We start from the raw sequence: 10,670 nt of genomic DNA, 5'->3' as shown, positions 1-10,670 counted from the left end.
CTCCATACACAGTTTCAAGTGTAGATATGATAGAGCTCGATAGGCTCAGAAATCTGTACACCTGTTGATTGACGGTTGAGAGGCGGGACCAAAGAGCCAGAGCTCAACCCCCGCAAACACAACTAGGTGAGTACACACACACACAGGTTGAAAAAGCAACCTAAACTACTACATAGCCATATAAGAAGGAAGATGTCGGTAAATGACCAAGTGAAAAGACAGAAAAACAGAAGGGGCATATACAGAAAGCGACAAGGAAATCTGCGAGGTACTGAATGCAAAATTCCATGTAGTGTTCACAACCGAGCCTGAGCAGCTCCCATTGTTAGAAGCGATTACCCTAGATGTAAGACTATCAGATATAGAGGTGACAGCAGAGGAGGTAATGAAACAGTTGACAACACTGGATGCAAATAAAGCTGTTGGACCAGACAAAGTATCACCGTGGATACTTAAAGAGGCAGCGCAGGCTCTCAGCGTGCCTCTGGCAATGATCTTTAATGAGTCACTTATGTCGGGAGAATTGCCCAGTTGCTGGAAGGAGGCAAATGTACCGATTTTCAAGAAAGGTGATAGGGAGAAGGCACTTAACTACAAACCCGTATCACTGACAAGCATCCCCTGCAAAATACTTTTAAGAATAATTAGGCTAAGACTTGTTGAGCACCTGGAGAGCATTGGGTTTGTAAACAAGCACCAACATGGGTTCTGGACAGGGAAATCATGCCTAACAAACCTTTTAGAATTCTATGATAAAGTAACAAGGATAAGGCAGGACAGAGAAGGCTGGGCAGACTGCATATTTCTTGACTGCCAAAAGGCCTTTGATACAGTACCGCACATGAGACTGCTATACAAACTTGAGAGGCAGGCAGGAGTAAGCGGAAAGGCCCTAGTATGGGTGAAGAACTACCTAACAGGAAGGAGCCAGAGGGTAATGGTAAGGGGCGAGAAGTCGGACTGGCGAACAGTAACAAGTGGAGTACCTCAAGGATCGGTGCTGGGACCAATCCTCTTTCTAATTTACGTAAATGATATGTTTACAGAAGTGGAATCATACATGTCAATGTTTGCGGATGGCGCAAAATTAATGAGAAGAGTTGTGACAGACGAGGATTGTAGGATCCTCCAAGAGGACTTATGTGACACCTAATCTAACTCCTGAGGCACATATAAATAGGATAACGACAGCAGCGTACTCTACACTGGCGAAAATTAGAACTTTATTCAGAAACCTAAATGAGGAGGCATTTAGGGCGCTTTACACTGCCTACGTGAGACCCGTCTTAGAGTATGCCGCGCCATCATGGAGCCCCCACCTGAAGAAACACAAAGAAACTGGAGAAGGTCCAGAGGTTTGCGACGAGGCTTGTCCCAGAGTTACGAGGGATGGGATATGAAGAGCGTCTGCAGGAACTGAACCTTACGACACTAGAGAAAAGAAGGGACAGAGGAGATATGATAGGGACATATATAAAATACTCAGAGGAATTGACAAAGTGGAAATAGATGAAATGTTCACACGTAATAATAACAGAACGAGGGGACATGGGTGGAAACTGGAAACTCAGATGAGTCTCAGAGATGTTAGGAAGTTTTCTTTTAGCGTGAGAGTAGTGGAAAAATGGAATGCACTTGGGGAACAGGTTGTGGAAGCAAATACTATTCATACTTTTAAAACTAGGTATGATAGGGAAATGGGACAGGAGTCATTGCTGTAAACAACCGATTGCTGGAGAGGCGGGATCCAAGAGTCAATGCTCGATCCTGCAAGCACAAATAGGTGAGTACACACACACACACAGAGGGAGGGAGGGTGGGGGAGGGAGAGAGAGAGAGGGTGGGGGAGGGAGGGAGAGAGAGAGGGTGGGGGAGGGAGAGAGAGAGGGTGGGTGGGGGAGGGAGGGAGAGAGGGTGGGTGGGGGAGGGAGGGAGAGAGGGTGGGGGGAGGGAGGGAGAGAGGGTGGGTGGGGGAGGGAGGGAGAGAGGGTGGGTGAGGGAGAGAGAGGGTGGGGAAGGGAGGGAGAGAGAGAGAGGGTGGGTGGGGGAGGGAGGGAGAGAGAGAGGGTGGGGGAGGGAGGGAGAGAGAGAGAGGGTGGGGAAGGGAGGGAGAGAGAGAGAGAGGGTGGGTGGGGGAGGGAGGGAGAGAGAGAGGGTGGGGGAGGGAGGGAGAGAGAGAGAGGGTGGGGGAGGGAGGGAGAGAGAGAGAGGGTGGGGGAGGGAGAGGGAGGAAGCAGCCCGTAGCAGCTGTCTAACTCCCAAGTACCTATTTACTGCTAGGGTGAAGGAAATTCTGCCCATTTGTTTTTCCGCCGGGATCGAACCTAGGTCCAAGAGTATAGAGCGCTGTCCACTCAGCCAGCCAGCCCGTCTTGAGTGTTACCATAGTTGTACAATAACAGCAGTGCTTGATTGTCAGTAATCGTTACAATGGTGACATTTCAGTCGTGTTACACCCACACAGTGTGGGGCTATACACCTAGTGTCCTGCCCCACACAGTGTAGGGGCTATACACCTGGTGTCCTGCCCCCACACAGTGTGGGGCTATACACCTAGTGTCCTGCCCCACACAGTGTGGGGGCTATACACATGGCATCCTGCCCCCACACAGTGTGGGGCTACACACCTGGCATTCTACACACCTTCAACAACAAAGATTGCGGTTGTGATGGAGATGGAATTAGCCTTTGTCGGCCGGCATAAACTTTTATTATCATCTCAGTGTTTACATAACACTGAGCGGCGGGTCCCTGCCGCTCGCTCGCTCCCTCCCTCTCTCCCCCCCCCTCTGGTCCACTTGGGCCGAATGGTAGAGCGACGGTCTCGCTTCATGCAGGTCGGCGTTCAATTCCCGACCGTCCGTAAGGGGTTGGGCACCATTTCTTTCCCCCGTCCCATCCCAATTCCTTATCCTGACCCCTTCCTAGTGCTATATAGTCGTAATATCTTGGCGCTTCTCCCTATTTCTCTCGCGCGCATGCGCGGGGGAGAGAGAGACAAAGAGCAAGAGACACAAACGAGCAATAGATATATTTCTCTCCGTTTCATTTGCTCCTCTTCGTGTGTACAGAAGCAGACATATGAGAGGCTTAAAGCAGTCCTCTCCCATAGCTCGTCTAGAGCCTTCCCTGACAAGTTTCCAGGGACAGAATACACGAGTACAGCAGTTATCACCTAAAGCAAAGAAACGCGTTCGTTTTTTGTCAAAAGATATAAGTCCTATATGCATGAAATACAAAAACAAACGGAAGCTCTCATTAGAAAAAAGTTTTCGATCTAATAGTACAAGTACTGCAAAACAATGGTGACTAAGGATATTAAATTAGTTTTTTTTGCTTATGTATTATTTAAAAAAATAGCATTCGTTTACGAACATCATTATTAAATAATAGACAAGAATTCCTTATACTTATTACAGGTTGTAAACATTGATGTTCTTAGAGCACTAAGATATTAACATAAGCATACATGTTTACCCAGGAATATTAAAGGAAGGTAAAACACTTGACACTATAGAGCATAGTGTTACATAAGATGTTGATTTAGCGGCGACGACGATCGTGGGATCCGATGCGCCCCGGCGTACCCTTGATGGGTGAATCGCGAAGCCTGGAAGAGTGGAACGCCAAGCCAAACCGCGAAACGAGTGACGCCAATCACTAGAAACTAATATGCCATACGGCAAATAAACGCACAGTCAGGCAGATGATTGGGGAGTCCCTCAGGGTGACAAGCACCGGGCCCCAGCCCCACACAGAGAACACCAGGTAGCAAGACCAAAACTCTGCCCCCAACTAAAACGCAAAAAGTCATCGAGTGTCCCCCGGCAGAACAGAAGCCAGCCGCCCACCACGGCTGAGGTCACACCAGGAGCCCACCAAGACCCACCAACCCCCGGCACCTCGGCCAAGCCGGCCCCCGAACACCGTCACCCCGCCGGGAGAACCAGCTAGTACACGCCCCCCTCAAAAAAAAAAAAACAACTATCAACAATCCCGTGACCCAAGGCGATATATGATATGGAGCCGAGCGGACAGCACGCTGGACTTGTGATCCTGTGGTCCCGGGTTCGATCCCGGGCGCCGGCGAGAAACAATGGGCAGAGTTTCTTTCACCCTGTAACACTGTAAAAGTGTTTGGTTTAGGTTAATACATACATAGAGTACATGAGTCACAGACAAGGATCGGAGAGGCGCCAGTTTGTCGGCCTGAGATCTCACACCTCTAAGCGTTAATGACCCCAAGTGACCTGAGGTCAGATCATGCGAATTTCACCTTGCTTCTGATAATCTCTTAGTTGGAGCCTGGTAGCCTTCAAACATGCCGACGTTTAAGGAGTGGCTTGGTAGTGCCGGAGGCTATCTACTTGTGGGCGGAGTTAGTACTAGGGTCCCCAATATATACTGAGGGAGCATAGAGCACTAAGCATTAAAACAACAGAGACAGAACGGCAGTCAGGAGAGCAGAGTAGCAGGGAGGCTGTCGGCCGGCAGGGCGGGAGTCTCTGTCAACTACAGACCCCCCCCCCCTCTCTATTCAACTTAGACTCAGTTCTCGGTGAGTGAACATTAAGGTGACTTGTCGTGTTTTACAAGTGTTGTGTGATGATCAGGGGCAGTCAAGTTGTAGGGTTCTCGAATTCTTGGATGATGACTCACTTTGCATATTAAACTGGAACATTGTAATTGAATTGCTAAATTAAGATACTTCATGGGAAATATAATTATGAATTTATTATTTAAATTGTGTTTAACTTTGTTCCCTAGAGCTTTGAGTTGAGGTGAGAAAGCCTCTGTGGTTACTGGATTCAAGATATTAATGAGTACATGTTTGGAGTTGATACATGGTAATAACATCTTTTGAGAATATTTTGATACAGACAAGTTCCATTCCTTGTCTTGTATGTAATGGTCTAGAATGGATGGTGGCAGCATTTCGTCTTCTACTCTCTACTTCTACTATCTACTCTTCTACTTCTACCTATCTACACCTCTCCCTCCACCCCTCTCTGAACTCTCACTTTCAACTAATGACCCTCCTCGCTCCTCCCACCTCTCTCCCTCTCACCCCAAACCCTCACTAATTACTTCACTATTCATTTCTTTCCTTTCGTTTTCTCTTATACGTTTGTGGCAATGATTCTGTATTCTAGAGTTCTCTCTAGAGTTTCGGGTAACTGATCAAGTGACGGCGCCTTGTAGTCTTAGCAGCTAGGTAGTCAAATACCTAGGTTACAAGGTGTTGAACGAGAGAGGTTGCCTTAGGAACTCTGGGAGTGCCCTAGAATAGTTAGCTAACTGGGGACGGGATAACGGACTAGAGAGAGCTGTTTCCCCCGGCCTCGTTAGTTAACTGGGGGGTGGAATAATGGACAAGATAGAGCTATTTCCCCCACCTCCCGTTACAACCCTATGCCCCTGTTACCTAGCAGTAAAATAGGTACCTGGGTGTTAGTCAGCTGTCACGGGCTGCTTCCTGGGGGTGGAGGCCTGGTCGAGGACCGGGCCGCGGGGACACTAAAGCCCCGAAATCATCTCAAGATAACTCAAGATAATGTGCGCCAAGCGTCGTACAAGCAGACCGTTGAAAAGGGAAGCCAAACGGCAGCAGCAAAGCCAAAACGCGAAAACAGGACGTGAACAGGCGGCTCCCAGACGGAGAAGGTAGCCAGACGTCCGCTCGGCTTCAAGGTTGAACCAGGAGTCGTTAAATAAGATTACCTGATAGAGAAGCACTTGCACAAGAGTAAACACACAACGTATGTACAGGAAGTTAACATTGTAGTTACCGGCCTCAGCTTGACGTGTGCTGGTAAACTCTGGGAAAGAGTTCATGTTCTACAGTATCTTCACGATACAATTCAACGTTTAGTGCCACTAGCTAGTTAGAGATTCTCACGGTGCTTCCCGCCCCCTGCCACCTGGCGGACAGTGTCACGGTGCTTCCCGCCCCCTGCCACCTGGCGGACAGTGTCACGGTGCTTCCCGCCCCCTGCCACCTGGCGGACAGTGTCAAGAACTATACATTTCGTCTCACAAGCCGACGACCACTCATGTGGGGCCTGACGGCTGAGTAGACAGTGCTAGGGATTCATAGTCCTAGGAACCGGGGATCGATCCCCGGCGGAGGCGGAAACAAATGGACAGTTTCTTTCACCCTAACACCTCTGTTCACCTAGCAGTAAATAGGTACCCGAGATTAGAGAGCTGCTTCCTGGGTGTGTGTCTGTGGAGAAAAACAAACAGTTGATTGATAGTTGAAAGGCGGGCCCAAAGCACAACTAGGTGAGTACTCACAGCGGTGTTCGGCTGACAACTGCGACGCGGACTCTTGTTTACTAAAGACTCAGGGACCCATGGTGTAAACCTTTCACGGAGTCTACAACAAGTACTCCTGAATTTTGACGTATAATTTCCTTAAGACCAAAAACTCTGAACCAAATCATAGCGGCTCGCTAAAATGACGCGATTTCCAGTTTTCTGTTCCTGGGCCCTCGGGTAGGTTAAGTTCGAGCAATTTAGCGAGGATGGGAACGTTATGGAAAACGGGCTGCTGTGTTGAGTGTATGTCTTCCCAAGTAAACTATTCAGTTCACTATTCAACTGTCAATCAACTGGTGTACAGGTTCCTGAGCCTACTGAGCTCTATCATATCTACACTTGAAACTGTGTATGGAGTCAGCCTCCACCACATTACTGCTTAATGCATTCCATTTGTCTACTACTCTCTGAAAAAAAGCTAATATCTCTGTGGCTCATTTGTGCACTCAATTTCCACCAGTGCCCCCTAGTGCGTGTGCCCTTGTGTTTAATAGTCTGTCTTTATCTACCCTGTCAATTCCTCTGAGTGTTTGTCTTCCCAAGTGAACCGTTTGCTAAAATGTTAACATTAGTCTGGTGGCTGCAAGGTGTTTGGTTAGTGTTTGTGAAGGTTGAGGCAGACATCGCGGGCCGCAAGCCACAAACAGCAAAGGAAAACGGATTCAAATTAAGTTGATACCTGCTTGATGGGGTTCTGGGAGTTCTTCTACTCCCCAAGCCCGGCCCGAGGCCAGGCTTGTGTCACGACCCTTGAGACTAAATAATGTTCTTCTCCCCACAGTGTACAGAACCAATAAAAATCTGCCATGCCAATAGGTGTCTAGGGGTATAATTAATCACTGTATAAAAACGGGAGAACAATATATTTTGCTAAGGGTGACAACTTAACAACAATTAAATAAATAGTAGCCAGAAATATTTATCAGCATGTAATACTATAGAATGCAAGTAATTATTTGAGACCTGAGCACTATCACCAGAATATGGAGTAAGCCATAAATACACTAAAATCGTCTATCCAGATAAATTAATATTTATATGGGCTTAAAATAACAAAAACCAAGAACTTAGCTTAAACACAACTTCACTCGACCGCAGCCGCCACTGTGCTGCCCAGGACGTGGTCCGCAGGCCCAACGTCGACTAACCGTCTACCCAAACACCAATTAACGTTCGCATGAACATTGTGAACATTCTATTTACAAAGGTCAGCCCTAAACTCCAACATTATTAACTAAGAGTTGTAATTACTGGTCTCACATTCCTTTAAATATTATGGCTACCAAATATGGGAATAAATAAATATAAAACTATTGGCAATTGATTTGGCAACAATCGCCCCGGCCATTCCCAAATATTGTCAACCGCCCACACGGCTAATTTCACGTGACATCCACCACCAAAACAAACCTTACACACACTACCCAGCTATCTATGTTATATATATATATATATATAATGTATATATATCTATATACACAAATCTTATACAACTGACAGCAATATTTACGTAGAGAAAACAATAACATAATACGAGGTTCGGGAGAATTGGCAGAATCGTAATAAGATTCGTGACAGCTTGACTTGTGAGAGTTTGGTCCACCAGGCTGTTGCTTGGAGAGGCCCGCAGGCCCACATACTCACCACAGCCCGGTTGGTCCGGCACTACTTGGAGGAAACTATCTAGTTTTCTCTTGAAGATGTCCACGGTTGTTCCGGCAATATTTCTGATGCTCGCTGGTAGGACTTTGAACAACCGCGGACCTCTGATGTTTATACAGTGTTCTCTGATTGTGCCTATGGCACCCCTGCTCTTGACCAGGCCTCCACCCCCAGGTAGCAGCCCGTGACAGCTGACTAACTCCCAGGTACCTATTTACTGCTAGGTAACAGGGGCATCTGGGTGAAAGAAACTATGCCCATTGTTTCTCGCCGGCGCCCGGGATCGAACCCGGGACCACAGGATCACGCGTCCAGTGTTCTGTCCGCTCAGCTTCCGGGTTCCAATAATTTAGGTGCTTTATCTGGTCTATGCGTGCCGTATATGTTCTCTGTATTCCCTCTATTTCAACACTCTCGAGTTTAAAGCAAGTTTAAAGAGAACATCACCGACAAAGGAACCAGAAAGTCTTCGTCATAAAAATATTAATACAAAAAAAATTAAATAATGAGTTAGAGGGGAAAAGATGAGACACAAAGCCAGAGATGAAGATCAAAAGATTCACACATAAAAAAGCGATAATCTAGTGGCCACTGACCACTCGCTTCTTTGATCCTGTGGTAACCCCCCCCCCCCACTCCCCCTTTCCCACTCCCCCAGGGCTCTCTCACGCCCCCCCCCCTCTCCTGGGCTCTCACTCGCCCTCTCCCTCTCTCCCTCACTCTCGTACACCTCTCTCACCCAAGCCCTCTTCCCACGTCCTTTCCCGGGCTCTCTTCTGCACCCTTCTCCCATCTCCTGGGCTCTCACAGGACTCTCTCTGAGAGACGGATGACGGGAATGAGAGGGAAGACAGGGGAGGAGATGGGAAGAAAGGGGAGAAGAGGGAAGAGAGAGGATAAGGGCGGCTGGTGTGGGCAGAGCAACACCCCCTCAGGCGGGATCTGTCATCAAGGAGAAGTTTCCCCGGCGGTGGCAGAGTTGACGGCTGGTGATGGCGGGGCCCGGAGCCTCAGTTGACGTCCGCGCCTTCCCTCGGAGAGCTGCTCCCCGCTCCCAGCCTCCTTGTCTCACTGTCCGCATGTGCTGACCTCGTGGCACTGCCCACCTGTGCTGACCTCGTGTCACTGCCCACCTGTGCTGACCTCGTGTCACTGCCCACCTGTGCTGACCTCGTGTCACTGCCCACCTGTGCTGACCTCGTGTCACTGCCCACCTGTGCTGACCTCGTGTCACTGCCCACCTGTGCTGACCTCGTGGCACTGCCCACCTGTGCTGACCTTGTGTCACTGTTCACCTGTGCTGACCTGCTTACCTGTGATGGGTAGCTTCCGTTGTCGTCTGAGCTTCTATAAGTGTGTCGTCTTGATTTGTTTGCGACAGGTTTCTCTCTTTTGATCCTAGAACGCAATAGTTTAACCAACACACCTCCAACAGGTGTCAAGAAACCTCCAACAGGTGTCAAGAAACCTCCAACAGGTGTCAAGAAACCTCCAACAGGTGTCAAGAAACCTCCAACAGGTGTCAAGAAACCTCCAACAGGTGTCAAGAAACCTCCAACAGGTGTCAAGAAACCTCCAACAGCTGACGACAAATTAACCTCTAACAGGTTACAGCAAACAAACCTTAAACAGGTGTTAATAAACAATCCTTCAACAGATACCAACAGTACAGGTGCGTTAGGTACAGGCCGGTGCCCACGAACTGGGACAGAGCCACAGGTGTTAGTGACCAACCAGCAACCGGTACTGACAATCCAGAGATGTATTCAGCAAACGAATGACACACAACAATAATGACACTGAACCCGACGCTCGGAGACCAAGGGGCACTGAATCAGACACCGTCATGGTGCTTCTGAGGACTGTGTTGATCCTGCTGCATACCTGCCATCCTGGCACACCTGTATCCCACCCTGGCACACCTGTATCCCACCCTGGCACACCTGTATCCCACCCTGGCACACCTGTATCCCACCCTGGCACACCTGTATCCCACCCTGGCACACCTGTATCCCACCCTGGCACACCTGTATCCCACCATGGCACACCTGTTAAGATTCAGAAATGGAGAGCGCCCTTGCATCATTTCTCTGCCCTTCACCTGGCAGCTGATCAACATCTGTCAGCACGCCAACACCACCCAGTAGACAAACACCTGCCAGCTGACCAACACCTGCCAGCTGACCAACACCTGCCGGTGAGTACACTGCCGCTCCATGGGATAAATATTAAACACGTATCTCTCACATTTTCATAAAAACATCTCATTTTTATCAATATCCCTTACAGTACTTCCATCGTTATCCGCGTTTTTTCTCATTTGATTTCCTAGCTTATTTTTTGTCACCTGCACCTCGTCGTAGTACTTCTAAAAAAAAAAAAAAAGCTGCGCAGTTTAAGGGATAACATCCGTGATACTTCATCATAGCCAGCTTGACCAAGAAGAAGTGAGGTCGTTGGATAGTTTCATCGTGGACGTGGGACGGTTGTGTTGATGGGTCATGTAAACACTATGGGAAGTTTGGTACACAAGCAATCTGTCTTCCTACAAAGAACGTCGCTTTTCGCTCGTATGCGTTACAAAAGGCCGAAAGTTGTCGTACTAGAAAAATGGAAGCGGCTGGAGAAAGTGACGCACTGTCCAGTTTTCTGTTTTGGGTTGACCAGACCACACACTAGAAGGTGAA

At 48.4% G+C, this 10,670-nt stretch overlaps 1 protein-coding gene across 3 annotated transcripts in view; it reads left to right on the top strand.

Moving 5' to 3' along the window:
- The first annotated feature begins 8,678 nt into the window (after positions 1-8,678).
- LOC123764514 (uncharacterized) overlaps positions 8,679-10,670 on the top strand; it is a 48,964-nt gene continuing 46,972 nt past the window's right edge. For all 3 annotated transcript variants that reach the window (XR_006773583.2, XM_045752423.2, XM_045752424.2), the window contains exon 1: positions 8,679-10,180. Coding sequence is in view for 2 of the 3 variants with exons in the window: in XM_045752423.2 (XP_045608379.2) it covers positions 9,761-10,180 (420 nt within the window). In the remaining variant the exon portion in view is untranslated. The remainder of the gene's footprint in view (positions 10,181-10,670) is intronic.

This window comes from Procambarus clarkii, chromosome 79, assembly GCF_040958095.1.
Source record: "Procambarus clarkii isolate CNS0578487 chromosome 79, FALCON_Pclarkii_2.0, whole genome shotgun sequence".
Taxonomy (NCBI): Eukaryota; Metazoa; Arthropoda; class Malacostraca; order Decapoda; family Cambaridae; genus Procambarus; species Procambarus clarkii.
The sequence above is the reverse complement of the archived record's forward strand: the minus strand, read 5'-3'. Positions and strand labels throughout refer to the sequence as shown.